We start from the raw sequence: 17,377 nt of genomic DNA, 5'->3' as shown, positions 1-17,377 counted from the left end.
TCTCAAAATAAATAATTTAGTTAAACCATTTATCTGTGGTAGGGAATAGTAAAACCAACTGAATAAAATCTCTTTCTAATACATGTATCACCCTTTTATAAAAAATACTACAGGCCTATTCCACAATATGACGGAGATTTTTCAGTTTACTTATGAAACTGTTTAATGTAATCTCCTCATTCATTTATTTTAAGAAGTAAAATGAGATTTGCTGCATGCTTTTAAAATAGGTTTATTGTTTTACTTTTTTCTTTGTGTACATATTTTTAACATGCTGGTGGGAGTCAGGAACAGACTACATCCAGAAATAATATGAAACATTGGTTTCCTTTCTTGCTTTCATGCTTTTGTGTCTTGCTGTGTTTGTCTACATTCATTTTTTTTAGCAGTGCAATTAATTACGTTATGAAAGAAAAATAAGTATACAATGAAAGACTTGCAAGCTATGTGAAAAAGCACTCTTCTCAAAATAAACCATTTCATTGTTGCTCTTTGGTAGAGAATAGTGGAAAATTAAAAGTATAAACTAACACTAAAAAAACACTATTTCTAATACAGTTATCACCCTTAGTGCAATTTATTTTATTCCATCATAGTTCCCATCTAAATCATCATTAGATGTTGCATCTTTAGAAATCATACAAATCAATGCAGCAAAAGTCCTTTTTAGGGAAATCATATAAATAAATGCAGCAGTATTGCACTTAAAATTCAACACATTTGTAAGAGATCTAGGGTTTTCTGCATTGCTACATGGCTGCCCTAATAACAAAGTGCATTATGGCCTCTAAAATGTTATTATATGTTGTGTGTTCATTTGCCCTCATTACATATCTGAGGTTTGGCAGGAAAAATAAACACATTCTTCCCTAAAGCACTGCCATTGTTAGACAGTCTCTAATTTTGCTGATGGGCTGAAATAGTCAGCTGAAAACGTCAAATTAGAATGCATTGTATAAATAATTAAAATATAGATGTTGCATTTTACATAAGTATAGTGCTCATCTAAAAAGGCATTAAGAATCGTTGATTCTGTCTTTTGCATCTAACCAGTGTGGTCAATACATTTGTATCAAATGAGGGCAAATATCACACAATATATCATAATCGTATCAAAGACAGCTGTAAATTCTGAAAGGCTAGTCGATCAACTAAAGGATAAATTGAAACAAAGATACTTGATGTCTTAATAGTATGTTTCAGATACTAAAATATGATTGCGAAAAAGACAGTAAATTGTGCAAAAATCAGTGCATCGGTTTCAGTTTTCTTTCTGCGAGGTCTGATTTTTAACCCCTAGACCTCTCACATTAATACATACACAATATGGTTAAACCAGTACTTTTTATATGTCTTCAAATATATATTGAAATACAAGTGTGTGTGCTTCATTATGATATCAATTTGAACTAAATGTATTCATTTTTTACAGTTAAATTTTAGGGAAAATGAAATCACAGCTCCACAAAGCAGGAACTCCAACACACAGACTAAAGTGCATTCAAACTCGGGCCACAGTGATTTACGTCATATTGCATATAGTTCACCTGTATTGTAGTCGTTCGGGAGGGAAATGCTTAATATTGCCTTTTCCTTGGCTATAGAAGTTTCCTTAGGATGCATTATATCATGAGAAAAATATCTTCAAAATGATCTTGATGTAGCCTGAACTCCTTATAGGCTTTGAGAAAGGATTACTGTAAATATTCCATCTCCAAAGAGTTGAATTGCTCCCAGTGATTTTGTAAAAATGCACCTTCCACCAATGGCCAACTAAGTGAATCTTCTTCACAAAGGGCTGGTCAAGCATGTTTACTTGCTACTGTTTATAACCTCCACATCTGCTAGTCAGAAAAATTTGAGCCTTCTCTTCTGATGTTGGGATAATGTTCAATCCAAGTGGCATACTTTCAAATGGATCACTCTGAGAGAAACAATGAAGCAAGACAAGCATAAGTGTGAGGTAGATTTGAATAGTATACAACTATTTAGACAAAAGATTTGGACATCAGGTTAGTGACTTGATCAGTACCTGCTCGCTCTCAGGAGGGATCTGTGCTGGCTGTCATATTAGGGCTTCACTGCTCCTCGTAGCCAGAGGTGGGGTACGTCTCCCCCTCCTGACCCTGAAACATGTACTGGGACACAGCAGCAGGGATGAGGGCATTAACCAGCTCCTGCACATGTACACAGAAATAGTTTAGAAAATAGTTCACACAATCATGCAAGCATTAATTTAAAAATGCTCTCGTGTTGTTTTTTTGAGCCATCATGCATTCAAGCAACACTATGTAACCTTATGGCCCTCTAGCGGTTGAAGTATTAAACTACAAGTTACCTGCGGAGGAATATTGTTTTGGTAATTACGTGAGTTGTGCTTCGGCTCCGCTACTTGGTTTTCATTCCTGTAAGAAGGGTCGCTACCCTGAGGTCTCTAACAAAAGACAAGACGGATATCTAAAAATATGTTTTGAGCAGGTAAGCTTACATGGTGTTGTTGTTTTCACTTGTTGAAATCAACTGTTTTAAAATAACATTACAAAGGTTTAGCAATGCTGGCACTAGATACAACGATTGCCATTCGTATCAGATAATGGTAAAAATGGATAAACTATAACTTGGCAAGGCAATTTAGGCAAATAGACCAAAATAATAACTGTTAGACATTCTTCCTAACAGTATTGTTTTACGAACCTAATCAATTCACAACAAATCTGTTGCTATGCAAACTATGTTGATTCTAGTTTTATTAAGAGCACTTTTGCTTTCCCTTATTGCTTGCAAACTCTTTTCGGTTTGAGCCTGGACTTCTTTCCTTTATTTACGTTTATGATGTAAGCACACACGGACGAGCGATGAAAGTATGCAGTTTCTCTGAAATTCTGAAATATAAATAATTACTATAGAGTAGACTTACCATAGTGATTTAGGGTAAGGCAAAACATATGGTTTGGAAGATGGGTTTACGATGACATTTTGTTCATTTTATTTGTTGAAAAATAAATTACATAGTGTAGCTTTAATTATCTCAACTGATTATTTACAAATGACAGTAAACTCACTGATTTCAGGGTTGGGTCCATTTCTGTGAAGTTCCACTCGTTCAAAGACAGACTAAATGTGAAGGGCTAAGAGAAAGTGGAGAGATCATCTGTTAATCCATTATGTATTTTAAGGTCATTAAGATGATCAGGCTATCCTCCCATTCAGATGTACGTGTGTAAACATCGGATTCACTCTCTCCCTGTATCGATTCAGACTTACATCCATTGCTGCAGCACTGGTTTCCATGCTCTGCTGGTGACTCCTCAGAAGCAGCTGTAAATCCTCCAGGCTCATGTCAACATTCTCCACACAATCGGGAATCTCTGATCTTACATATAAATTAAAATAGATTTTTCAGTGAACTGAAATGTAAGTGTTGCTTATCTGTGAAAAACAATAGTCTTAACTAAGTCGTAGATATTTGTGATTTGATATATTATACCTCTCCAGCATGGGTCTTTTGGCCCTTCTCTCTCCCAAATTAGATCCTCGGCCCTCTAGGACGGACTGTACCATGGCAACAGGGAGGACGGGGGGTTCAGTACACACCTCACAGGAGCCGAGTGGTACACCCTCTCCTCGTCCCTGCACCCCAGGGCTCACTGGCTCTTCCTTAATCAGCATCAGACACTTTTCTCTAAACAAATAGACCATTTCTTAAATAAATTCCATTGTATTTTTTCTCAAAGTTTGTTTTCTGTCAACATTTTCCGAATGGTGGAAATTTTAGGGCCCTGTAAACATAGCAGCTAATATTAAAGGGACAGTTCGCCACAAAATGAAAATTCTGTCATTGCTTTCTCTCCCGATTTAGAAGAACGTTTGTGTCAATACATTGAAAGTCAATGGGGTCCAAAACAACATGATCATAATAATGTATTAGTGTTTTGGGGTGAACTATCCCTTTAACTCTGAAGCTCGGTCCACTCACCTAGATTCCTCTGCCTGCATTTGTAAAGCCATGGTGCTGGACTGTGAGATTTCAGTGACATCAGAGATTATTGGCCCTCCTGTCATCACATTGCTAGTGGAGCAGGATGCACTTTCTGTGGATGGCTGGTTGAACATGAAAGAGAGTCTGTGTTTGTCATATTTTATTGATTGAGAAAACCATCAAAACACCAGTTGTAAGAGGCATGATACAGTGAGTAAAATCTTCTGTGTCAGATCTTCAATCTTTAATATGAAAGCGAGTGAGTAAAATCTTCTATGTCAGATCTTCAATCTTTAATATAAAAGCTTTCTCACCGACTGGATATAGAACGATTCTTGCAAGGACTCCGCGGAGTGGCTATGGCTGAATTTTGAGGCAGGAGGGGTGGAACAGGCATCATCCAGCATGAGAGGACTGGGGAGAAGGAAGAATGCAGCATATAATTGATAAAAGCTACATCAATAAGTGTTGACTGTTCCTGTGAGTTACAATCCTGTTGCCCTCTAGTGGTAAAACTGAAAGAACATTGGAGAAATGTTGTCATTAGTAAGTCAGTCAGTTAAAAGTTGCAGTGGAATACCAAGCACTGGCTCTTGTGGTCCCTCTTACCCAGTTTGTTCCGATGCATCACACTAGCTGACACTGCACCTTTTTAATAGAGTGTAGAAGGTCATGCGCTACAGTTCAGGTGTGTGCGTGTTTGTGGGTGTGTGTGTGAGGGCAAGAGCTCAGGAGGTCTGACTCAGCATTCAGGTCCATTCATCCCAGCAAGGGCAGTGAATTGTATCAGCTGACTGTTTCCAGCTGAGTTGGCCGTTCCCTCTACTGTGTTTGTGTTAGAGCATCAGGCTGTTGATTGCTATTTTCTGTTTGCGCTTTTTTTGTTTGTTTTTGTGTATCGATACAAAATCAAGTGCTTCAGATTAGTGTGTGTGTGTTACAGATTAATGGGTACACTCACAGCTTTCTCTTCATTCCCACAGTGCTGGGAGTGTTGGACTGCATCTGGCTAAACAGGAACTGAATCAGCTATTAATAGAACAGAGAAACAGAGCGTGATTCATCGTTACTCAGTCACAAAATCTGCACGACAGCATCTTCCCCAATAATGGCCACATCAATCCACTGTCTCTCACTGTGGTTATGAACTGTATTTTTTATTACCTTGTTCATGACTTTCTGCAGCTGTGTGTGATTCTGCCTCAGTGACACCACCTCCCTCCACAGAACGTCATTTTGCCTACAAGATAGATAGATGGTTGTTTGGTTGGATGGATGAATGGATGGATGGATGGACATACAAATGCATAAATGGGTGGACAGATGGATGGATAGATGGATGAATGGGTGGATGGAAAAATAGATCGATGGATGAAAGGATGGACATACAGATATATAGATATAGTTGGTTCTTGGTTGGATTGATGGACAGATGGATGGATGGAAATATAGATAGATGTTTGGATGGGATGGATGGACATACAGACAAACAAGACAGATAGATAGATAGATCGATCCCTAGAAAGTCCCTAGTCCCTAGAAATGAATATCTTCCTGTGGGCAGGTGATCAGACTACTGGCCCCTATCTGTCAGGTGAGCTACTGAAAGTGCTATTGAGGCAGCTTAAACAAAACACCAAACCACTGAGATTCACAATGCAGAGGAGCCAATGAATGAGAAGTAGGTGAAAAGTTAGAGAGATAATAGAGATGAAAGGGCAAGTTTTTGTTTGGGGTTCAGTTTTTTGTTACTAAAGGCAAGGATAGGCAGTAAATGATGCCATGGGATTAATTGGGTATGTGTGCATGTACGTATAGATGTGTGTTAAACATCTTACTGTTTCATATCCTGCATCTGCATCTCCATGTTCTCTTGTTGGCTGCGTAGCACCTGCACCTCATACAACAACTTACTCAAGTCCTCCTGCCGCACTTTGGTCTCCTCACTCTTCACTATTGACACCTGAAAACACACAAACAGTCATCAGTAATAATAATAATAATAATAATAATAATTCATTGCATTTATATAGCGCTTTTCTAGGCACTCAAAGCGCTTTACATTGTCAGGGGGTATCTCCTCATCCACCACCAGTGTGCAGCATCCACCTGGATGATGCGACGGCAGCCATAGTGCGCCAGAACGCCCACCACACACCAGCTTATTGGTGGAGAGGAGACAGAGTGATGAAGCCAATCAGCAGATATGGGGATTGTTAGGAGGCCATGATGATCAGAGGCCAATGGGCAAATTTGGCCAGGATGCCGAGGTCACACCTCTACTCTTTTCGAAAGACATCCTGGGATTTTTAATGACCACAGAGAGTCAGGACCTCAGTTTAACGTCTCATCCGAAGGACGGTGCTTGTTGACAGTATAGTGTCCCCATCACTATACTGGGGCGTTAGGACCCACACAGACCACAGGGTGAGCACCCCCTGCTGGCCTCGCTAACACCTCTTCCAGCAGCAACCTAGTTTTCCCAGGAGGTCTCCCATCCAGGTACTGACCAGGCTCAGCCCTGCTTAGCTTCAGTGGGCAACCAGTCTTGGGCTACAGGGTGATATGGCGGCTGGCATAATGTGAGATCATAAACCTCCAGCCTGTGTGTGTGTGTGTGTCAGGGCCTCCGACTCAGAGAATGAAGCAAGAGTGAGAATCACTTACAGATGAGATGTCTCACCTTGCGCTTAATGTGTTCAAGCAGATGCTCGTGACCCTGGAGGAAATAGAGGTGCTGGAACTCGGTGTCATCTCGCTCGGGCTTCACCAGCCCACTCTGCTCAATATTCACCACCTTCCTGAAGCCGTCTGAGAGAGAAGTGAGAGGTTAACGCGAACACTATTTCAGTCTGAAGTGTCTTTGATAGCTTTGGGATGTTTGTCAGCACAGAATGATACTTACACATGTTGAGCTGGCGTACAAAGCTTGCCATGTTATTGTGTTTGAAGTATTTGGGCAGAACCTCTTTGGCAAACCTGCCCTGGTCAAAAACATGGAAGCTGGTGCCCGTCTAGAGAAAACAAGCCAAAAAGGAAAACATGTCTTTGCTTTGATTATAATTAGTTTTTGTGAAAGGGAGTTTTTTAAGGTTCTTCCTCAAGCTATTCCTGAAGGACATTGTTAAATGCAAAACTGAGACACATGATTGCAATCAGAGAGAAGCATCTGCTAAGCGCGGCCTGCCTGTTTTTCAACCTCATTGAGTTTTCACTGTCTTCCTGCTGTTATTTATTTATTGCTTTTTTTTTTGCACACACATACAGAATGTTAAATGAAAACAACTCTAGTGTAAATGATTTTTGATACACAGGATTTTAACAAATTAATTCACGTGCCCAGTATTGGTGATGCATTGCCAAATTTATGTTAAATTAATGGTAGAGATGAAAAAATTAATAAACCAGAAGATTATGAACATATACATTCTTAAGTCTCCACATATTGATGCAAATCATTTATTTTAGAGTTTGTCATTGATTTTTTTTTTTGGTTCTAAGTTCAGGCAATACACTTTTGTTTATTGGGGCCTTTGATTTCACCTCTCACTGATGTTCATTTCAAATGAATTTTGAACTGAGATATTTTCAGATGGATGCAGTTTGAATAGCTTGTATAAACAGAGTGCTTCTTATTAATAATTCTCAGATAACATAAGCTAGAACATCATTAATAATAATATGCAGAGCCATAGAGACTAAACCAAAGAGTTTGAGAGCCATTTTAGAGTTAGTCTTTACAGTAAAACCACTTTAAATCTACATTTCCATAATGCACAAAGAATAATATGCCAGATTCACACAAGGTGGTAATATAAAATTATGCATTGTGCATAATTATGCGTGGTAATATAAAATACGTTGTAAATATATACTTTTTTCTATGAAAATAATTTATAATTTAATATATTAATATTATTTAATGGATAATGCTAACATGAAATAACAATCAGTAGATAACAGTGAATACTTACATGAACTAACATTATAATATTGTAACAAATGTATTGCTAATTGTTAGTTAACTAATGGGACCTTATTATAATGTGTTACCATGATTAAAATATTGTAAAATATTTGCTTAGTTAACACTATATCTGTTTTAGGAAAAAACTATTCTACCTCAAATAACAGTATCAAAGAAACATTTTTCTACATTTCTCTCAGATTTTCTATGGACCCCCAAGTGCTCTCGTATAAATCCAGGGTTCCCTGAAAATTTGATAGAAAAAAAATATAAACAGAATTTATACATTTATATAAATGTTTCTCTGATATTGTAATTTGGGGTAGGAAAAATATTTATTGTAAAACATATAGACTGTTAACTAAGTAAATATTTTCCAATAGTGTATTGTTTTACCTGTAGAAATAGACAAATTATGTCAGTTATTTAATTTAGTTAACTACATGTTTATACTTATGTTTTTTCTCCACATACAATATAAAAGGATCTGTGTACATAACTACTTTCATTGCAGTCAGATCAATATACTTGGATGTTTTTGCCATTAAAATGGTTTTAAAATCCCTCTTAATAAACTTTTAAATATGTTGTTGCCTAATTTAAGCCTACTATCTAATCAGAGGTCCACAACAGTGAGTTCCATTCTATTTCAAATCTACACACTTTATCATATATAAATCAGCCAAAGAATGCCATTAGCGTGAACTCACAGTGCTCCAGCAAATCAGATGATTGGTCTCTGGGTCCTCCACAAGAGTCCAGAGTTTAGTGAGGAAAGCAGGTACATTGCTGGCGTATCCTCCATCTACACCTATAGAGCCTGGGTTCTCCTGCATGAATTTATTTTAGAGTTTGTCATTGATTTTTTTTTTTGGTTCTAAGTTCAGGCAATACACTTTTGTTTATTGGGGCCTTTGATTTCACCTCTCACTGATGTTCATTTCAAATGAATTTTGAACTGAGATATTTTCAGATGGATGCAGTTTGAATAGCTTGTATAAACAGAGTGCTTCTTATTAATAATTCTCAGATAACATAAGCTAGAACATCATTAATAATAATATGCAGAGCCATAGAGACTAAACCAAAGAGTTTGAGAGCCATTTTAGAGTTAGTCTTTACAGTAAAACCACTTTAAATCTACATTTCCATAATGCACAAAGAATAATATGCCAGATTCACACAAGGTGGTAATATAAAATTATGCATTGTGCATAATTATGCGTGGTAATATAAAATACGTTGTAAATATATACTTTTTTCTATGAAAATAATTTATAATTTAATATATTAATATTATTTAATGGATAATGCTAACATGAAATAACAATCAGTAGATAACAGTGAATACTTACATGAACTAACATTATAATATTGTAACAAATGTATTGCTAATTGTTAGTTAACTAATGGGACCTTATTATAATGTGTTACCATGATTAAAATATTGTAAAATATTTGCTTAGTTAACACTATATCTGTTTTAGGAAAAAACTATTCTACCTCAAATAACAGTATCAAAGAAACATTTTTCTACATTTCTCTCAGATTTTCTATGGACCCCCAAGTGCTCTCGTATAAATCCAGGGTTCCCTGAAAATTTGATAGAAAAAAAATATAAACAGAATTTATACATTTATATAAATGTTTCTCTGATATTGTAATTTGGGGTAGGAAAAATATTTATTGTAAAACATATAGACTGTTAACTAAGTAAATATTTTCCAATAGTGTATTGTTTTACCTGTAGAAATAGACAAATTATGTCAGTTATTTAATTTAGTTAACTACATGTTTATACTTATGTTTTTTCTCCACATACAATATAAAAGGATCTGTATACATAACTACTTTCATTGCAGTCAGATCAATATACTTGGATGTTTTTGCCATTTAAAATGGTTTTAAAATCCCTCTTAATAAACTTTTAAATATGTTGTTGCTCTGCCTAATTTAAGCCTACTATCTAATCAGAGGTCCACAACAGTGAGTTCCATTCTATTTCAAATCTACACACTTTATCATATATAAATCAGCCAAAGAATGCCATTAGTGTGAACTCACAGTGCTCCAGCAAATCAGATGATTGGTCTCTGGGTCCTCCACAAGAGTCCAGAGTTTAGTGAGGAAAGCAGGTACATTGCTGGCGTATCCTCCATCTACACCTATAGAGCCTGGGTTCTCCTGCATGACTACACTTGGACTTGAACACATGAGTCTTTAATCCAGTAGTATTTTAGACCATTTCCAAATCGATGCTCTCTTGGGATGCGCGTTGCTGATGCTGTTCCTCTCTCCTTCTCCTCCTCTCTCTGTCTGTGGCCTAGTCATAGGGCCATATCTCTCCCTGCCATTCCCACAGGTCAGAGTCAGCATAAAGCAATGGCCTGCAGCATCACCACTATACCCCCTCATTCAACAAAGCAGCCCACAGGAGAACAATACAGACCCACACAAAGCCTAGAATAATGCCACACTGTCACGCCAAGCAGCACAATGGCCAAACACAACCTGCACAGGAGAGTGTGCTGGGCAGATGTGTGGGGTTTTGTGTGGATTCTGAATTGTCATTCATGATGTTGAGGTTGTTGTTTAGGAAAAAAACTGCTTGTCTTCAAGAGGTGGGATATTTACAAATATACAGCAGCCCATATCCACCTGAGCAGGTGATGGTTTTATTAGAGTCAGATTGAAATAGCATCCATCTATCTATCTATCTATCTATCAGTTGTGCTGCTTAATATTTTTTGTGTAAACCACAAGACATTTTTAACCACGAAACATTTTTCCAGGATTCTTTGATGAATAGAAAGTTCACAGTAACAACATTTATTTGAAATAGAAGGGTAAAGTAAAGGTAAAAAAATAAGCTTTACGTCAAAGTATTAGGAATGCATACACTTTTACACATAAAAATAAAATAATAAAACAATATTATTCAATAAATAATTTATTTAGTATAAAATTAAATATATAAAAAGCTCTACACTTATGTAACCAGCAGGGGGACCCACAATCCAGATCTGAAGTTTTTATTTTATTATTACTCATGCAAACCAGTCCTCACTTGGACAGATAGCTATTTCTTCCATAAAATAGTACACGTAATATAGAATATTTTTGTGTAGTTATTTATGAACACTCTGTAAAATTCAGCATCTAGCAAAAAAAGTGAATGAATAAAAGATACTGAATGCTTGACATTTAGGCATTTAATCAACAATATCGTTAGATTTCTGTATGTTGACAATATTGAAATTCATTCAGTATGTCAAACTGAACATTTCTGTAAGACAAAGTGCAAAGCACAAAATGTCATTATGAAGCAAGCACCTACATGCAGAGGATATTTAAATAGATTGCTAAGTATATATTCAACCCACAAGGTAACAAGGTTACTGAAGAGATGGGTGCAAAACATGTTAGCACAATAATATCAAAATGAATATAGATGACTGTAAATGTAAACATAAATATCTCTTTGTGAAAAGCAGCAGTTCTGAGCTAAAGCATAGAATCCATGGACACATAGACATTATAAATGCTTCTGTAGTCATTCAGGTCAAAGCCTGATTGAATTAAACGTGATTAGTAGCTGATGCATGCAAAATTAAAATCACCGGTCAGCATCTGTATATGCTAACCAGGTCATAGGCCCTTATGACAACTGACATTCTAACTGTCAAACTGTAGAATTACGTCAATGCAAGTCACTCAATTTTGAGAAATCTCACGTACATCCTGTAGTTAATGAATAAATATTCAGCATTAACTTCAGCAGTCAACATAAGTAAATTGTTCCCATGTATCTTGTTCCAGCAGGCACATTTTAATTAGTGTTGCAGGAAGAAGGAAGTGTTTTATTTGCATGAGGATGCACAGCGCTATCAGGTTTGTTGTCATGTGGGAGGTCGGTCTGTGTTTATGTGTGTACCCATGAGTGGAACTAGGTAAGAGACCGTTTGCTAGCTGTTGAAGATGAGCAAGACATTTCTGTTGCCAGGCATTTACAAATTAATATTTTCTGAGTAGATTAATGAGACTCAATTATGGATCAGGCTGTATGTTGTTTTTCAGCAATTTACCTCTAATTATAAGCTGTTTCCATCTCCTAAAGTAATCTTGCAGTTTCATGAGAGCATTTATTGTACTCCCATCTCCTCTTCTGAGAAATTACAGTCAAGATATTGATGAGTTACACTCCTCGCTGTAAAAGCAATGTTTGCCGTATAACATTAGCACTGTGCTTGAATTGCTTGCAAGACCATGTCAACCTGCATGGACAAGCTGCTCCAAAAATGACATCCTCATATCTGTAATGATATCTATACTTATTTTCGAATGTGTCGCTTGAATTTTCAGTCATAAAACATGTCAAATAGTCAAAAAAAAGTCACCCAACAGTCTATAAAATAATGTTATAAAGTTTGACTTTATGTTGTTTTGCACATCATTTGAATTTGTCAGATGCCTGAAAAGCCTTTCATCATTCACAATTATTTATTTGTTCACTCAATTGTTTTTTTCAGGGTTAAGCATTAGTGTGAAGTCCAACAAAAAGCTAAGCTGTGCAAAAAGATAATTAAAATGAGTAATTAATGATATAAATCATGAATAAATCCCTTGATTTATTTTGTTATTGGTATTATCATCGTAAAAAATTAAATACAATTAAATACAATTAATAAAATTAAAATGCATTTAAAAAGTGGAAAAGTACTTCCCAGGTCAAAGTTTAGAGTAGAAATAAACTGTTCAAATGTTCACATTCATTTTTTCCCCCAATCGGTTCATTTAAACATCGTTGCTGGCATAACCCATTACTGAAATGAATTATTATATAATAAAGAACAAAGGTAAAGTTGTCATTTATAACTAATAATGTCTATTATTAATAAAGTCCAGTCATAATTTACAAATCACATAATGAAATGTTGACAAATATTGTCAGTTTGGACTCAAATCCCTAATCTGCCTTAGTGCGTCATATAAACATTGCAGGGCCAAGAAATCACTGGCCTGAGGGTCAAAGAGCACATGATGCACGATTTAAAACAGTCATCAGTGCCTGCAGCTGCGAGGTCAGTCATGATCTTGTTATTAATAAATTTGAGAGCCAGGATTAAATTAATGAACTTGGTGGCCTCGGTCTGAACAGCCAAAGCGGCAGCGCAGCTGCGTTTATGCAGCATTATGCTAGCGCTAATCTGGCCAAACACATAGTCCATTAGTGATTAAACACTGTGAGGAATTTGTACCATGAACACATGTCCATTCATCCTTTCAGAATCTACTTGGACACAGAAAGCATAGAGAAAATGAATGGTTAATGATCACACTTAAATAATTAATTAAATACTTGTGAGATGCAGTGGTGACCCTGAGGGTTTGTCAAAACAGATTATAGAAGACAGCGATGAGAATGTGTGTGTGTGTGTGTGAGAGAGGAAGTATCCAGTCACACACACGTCAGCTTGAGTGGGGTGTTAGAACTGTGACGTTTAACTTCAGGTGGAACTAAGGCCATAAGTGAGATCAAAGCCACACGCTCTGAAAAAAGAGAAACCAATTATATACATATCCTAGTCTAAAACTAGTCTGCAATTCAGTTTGTGAGGGATGAAAGGAGAAATACAGAATGATGTTGATTATTTTAGCATCATCTTGACGATTTCTTATGCTGTATATACACTACCGTTCAAAATTGTGTTTTGCTCAAGGTTTCATACCAAGGTTTAATATGAGCAAAATATTATTAGTTAGTATTTAAAATAATAAAATAACTTTTTTATGTGATGATGACAAAGCTGAATTTTCAGCAACCATTATTCCAGTCTTTAGTGTCACATGATCCTTCAAAAATAATTTTAATATGCTGATTTTTATCAGTTGTGCTGCTTAATATTTTTGTGTAAAGCATGATAATTTTTTTTCCAGGATTCTTTGATGAATAGAAAGTTCACAGGAACAGCATTTATTTGAAATATAAAACTTTGTAAATGTCTTTACTGTCACTTTTGATCAATTTAATACGCTCTTGCTAAATAATAGTGTTCATTTCCTTCGAAAACAAACTGCATGGAAGCATTATCACAGAATATACATATACACTACAGCTTGTCGCACTATTTTCTTTCAGACTTACTGTAAGATTTTCACCTGGCTGATGTGAAAATATTCAAAATAGCATAGCAGTGCATTAAGAAAAGGATGGGAATATCAAGAAACCTGAGGGCTGTTTTGCCCAAAGCCAGCAGGCAAGCACATAGCAACCAATATGAACAACGTAGCAACCACTTAGAAATTCCTCAGCATCCACCCAGAAAACCGTAGCTTCCTAAAATACTGAAAATCACTTATTTTCAAATGCATCATAGCAGCAACTTTTGCATTAGAGCACCACTCACATTTTCTTCATTTTTTTTGTCATAGCTTTATATCAGAAAATATTTAACAAAAATATATATAACCTAAAAATGCAAACAATATAATCTAAAAACCAAACAAACAATATAATCGATAGAAAAAATCAAACAAACAGTATCATCTAAAATATAGATAATCTAAAAAGAAAAAGGAGAGAGAGAAAATGAAGAATTGCCTGGTTTAGCAGATGGTGAAAACGGTTTGTTGCCCTCAAACAAACCAACAGATAGAGCAACTAGATGGTGTGTGAAGGTGATATTTTCAAGTGTTCAAAGCCCTTTCACATTCGTATTGATACTACCATGTGTGTTCAGAGCAGAAGTGTGCAGAAACATCTACGTGATTGTTGGCTTGACTTTCCACATGATTTCAGACACTTCCCTTGCCCTCACTTAGCCTGTTGCAAACAAAAACAATGCAGCCACTTTAGGTCAAAAGGACACTTACATGTTTGTAAGGTCAATAGTTCTTCAGTGTTTTCAACAAGCCAACTGACTCTGACTTTTACATGATTTCTCAATACCAAATGAAATTCCAATAGTTCAACACAGTATATGGAATCATGATTAATGTATAAAGATATAACTAAACCTGACCTTTGATTCTACTTAGTACATACTGTACAATACTATAGAATAATTTAAACCTCTTCTTTTTGAATTACCTCATGGCGTGCCATGCACGATGTCAATAGAATTCCGTCTGAAAAGTCAATGCATGAAATTAGATCCATTTACTGTAATAGGCATCCATAATGTGCCTTTATCAAGTCTGCTCTGTTTGATTAACCAGGGCAAGGCAGGTTATTGTGCATTGTGATTACTGATTAATCTGGTTGATGGTAAAGCTGAAGTGTCATTTCATGTGTGCACCACTATAGCTTAAAAAAATGTAATTGCAAAAATAATTATAGTTTTCAAACAGGTTACCCAAACACTCCCCCATTTGCCTGTGTGAACACAACATTTATGTTAATTTCATAGTTCAACTTTTCACTCAAGTTGTTGTTTTATTCTATATATAGTACTGTATCTATATCAATAATGATTTATCTATCTATCTTGTAGGCAAAGTAACGTTCTGTGGAGGGAGGTGGTGTCACTGAGGCAGAATCACACACAGCAGCAGAAAGTCATGAACAAGGTACAGCTACATCCATCCATCCATGTAATTAGATCACCGTACTAATTATGCTTTCTAAAAAAATTGCATTACTTATTACTAATTACTTTCGAAAAACCATATAACCTCAAGCAGTTGCAAGGACAGACATGAATCTGCTTTTTTAATTATTTCAAGTAAATAACATAAAATAAATTTCAATGTTACATTAAAATGGTCATTTCTGATGTTATATCCACTGTTCTTTTATATAGAATTGATCTATAATCTGTACCGTATTTAATGCAATTGCATCAGAAGTAACTGTAGTAAAAATTACAGAAAAAATAAAAGAGACAGACAGACAGACAGATTTTTATTTCAAATGCAGAAACATGCAAAACAAAAATCTCTCTGTCTGAAACTTTTGGACCCCCACTATGTCTTGTTGTTGTCTGTGTATTTTTGTTCTGTTAGCTTTGTCCACTTTCTCGTTCTCCCTTTCTTTATTTTCCTGTTAGCTGCTTCTCGCTGAAGTGGTTCTGGCTGTGTTTTATTCAGGAGGTAGCTGAATGACTGAGGCACTTTTGTGGCCTAAGCCTCCCGTCTGCTCTATATCTCCCCTCCTCTCTGGGCCTGTGCATTATTCAAAGACAGTGCTGTTGAGAGCCACGTCCCCAAAGTAACGTTCCTTCTGCTCCACAGAGCTGCTCCTGAACCTCAGCCGCCTCTCAGACACCTCAAAGCACAGTGGCTGAAACAGCTAATCTCTTTTTTTATTCATGGCGATGTAAAAGTTGGAGCAACACATAATATCAGCGCCGGACTGCTGAACACGAGAGTTCTGGACATGTTTTGAATGTGCTGTCGCTGGAGATTTTAACACAGACGTTTTCCTTCTCTGGTGTAAGCAAAAAACAACAGTACTTTTGCTTATTTTTTAAAGTAAATGTTCAGCTTAAAGTTTTAAAATTTTGTCTCGGACATCTTGACTTGTCAGTAGTCTTTACCAGTCAGTGCATTTAATGGAATAGTTAATCAAAAAAGCTAAATTTGCTTAAAACTTACCCTCAGGCCATTCAAGATATTGTCAGACTTTTGTACCTGTTTTGCCCTGTAGTCCTTCCTGTGTTTCCTTATTTGGTCAAGTTCCTGTCCTTGTTTAGTTTGATTATGTTCCATTGATGTCACCTGTGTTCCCCAATTATCCCTTGTATTTAAGTTCTAGCCTGAGCCATTCTCCTTTGTCTGATATTGAATGTTCGTCTTGTGCTACATGTGTTCCTGGCAGCCCTGTGTATCCCGTGTTGGAAGGATTAAAGACTGTTTACTGTGAAATCTCCAGCGTCTCCTCGTTCCAGTTAAAAAAAACATATTAATGATGGATTTATTTCTTATAATCATGCAGACTTTCACATCACAATATATTATTTGATCGACTGAAGTCGTGTGGATTACTTGTGGATTATTGTGATGTTTTTATCAGATGTTTGGATTCTCATTCTGACGGCACCCATTCACTGCAAAGGATGCATTGGTGAGCAAGTGATGTAATGCTACATTTTTCCAAATCTGTTTTGATGAAGAAACAAACTTGTCTACATCTTTGAATGCCTGAGGGTGAGTAAATAACTATTCCTTCAATATATTAAGACGTTGATGGTTAATGCAAAACACATCATCAAACAATAGATACATACTTGGATTATGAATAATGGACACGTACACAGCAAGCAAATACAGGTCAAATACAGCATCTCAATAAATTAGAATGTCGTGGAAAAGTTAATTTCAGTAATTCAACTCAAATTGTGAAACTCGTGTATTAAATAAATTCAATGCACACAGACTGAAGTAGTTTAAGTCTTTGGATCTTTTAATTGTGATGATTGTGGCTCACATTT

The 17,377-nt window shown here is 36.2% G+C and overlaps 1 protein-coding gene across 5 annotated transcripts; it reads right to left on the bottom strand.

The window, feature by feature from the left end:
• Positions 1-257: 257 nt before the first annotated feature.
• LOC107596914 (heat shock factor protein 1-like) lies at positions 258-10,566 on the bottom strand. 5 transcript variants are annotated; one of them, XM_016287766.1, is made up of 14 exons: positions 10,011-10,566; positions 6,885-6,993; positions 6,663-6,790; positions 5,818-5,942; positions 5,144-5,219; positions 4,941-5,008; positions 4,294-4,393; positions 3,977-4,101; positions 3,488-3,682; positions 3,265-3,373; positions 3,063-3,128; positions 2,339-2,434; positions 2,033-2,177; positions 258-1,924 (listed from the first exon to the last, which is right to left on the bottom strand). In XM_016287766.1, the coding sequence occupies exons 1-13, from the start codon at positions 10,158-10,160 to the stop codon at positions 2,079-2,081; spliced, it is 1,446 nt and encodes a 481-aa protein (XP_016143252.1). In that variant the 5' UTR covers positions 10,161-10,566; the 3' UTR covers positions 258-1,924; positions 2,033-2,078. The 5 variants fall into 5 exon arrangements, with proteins under 5 accessions (XP_016143252.1, XP_016143253.1, XP_016143254.1 ...); XM_016287767.1 differs by lacking the exon at positions 10,011-10,566 and adding an exon at positions 8,657-8,782; XM_016287768.1 differs by lacking the exon at positions 2,339-2,434 and having other exon boundaries at positions 10,011-10,565.
• Positions 10,567-17,377: the final 6,811 nt, after the last annotated feature.

The sequence above is a fragment of the Sinocyclocheilus grahami genome, unplaced genomic scaffold, assembly GCF_001515645.1.
Source record: "Sinocyclocheilus grahami isolate Dianchi unplaced genomic scaffold, SAMN03320097.WGS_v1.1 scaffold225.1, whole genome shotgun sequence".
Classification (NCBI taxonomy): Eukaryota; Metazoa; Chordata; class Actinopteri; order Cypriniformes; family Cyprinidae; genus Sinocyclocheilus; species Sinocyclocheilus grahami.
The sequence above is the reverse complement of the archived record's forward strand: the minus strand, read 5'-3'. Positions and strand labels throughout refer to the sequence as shown.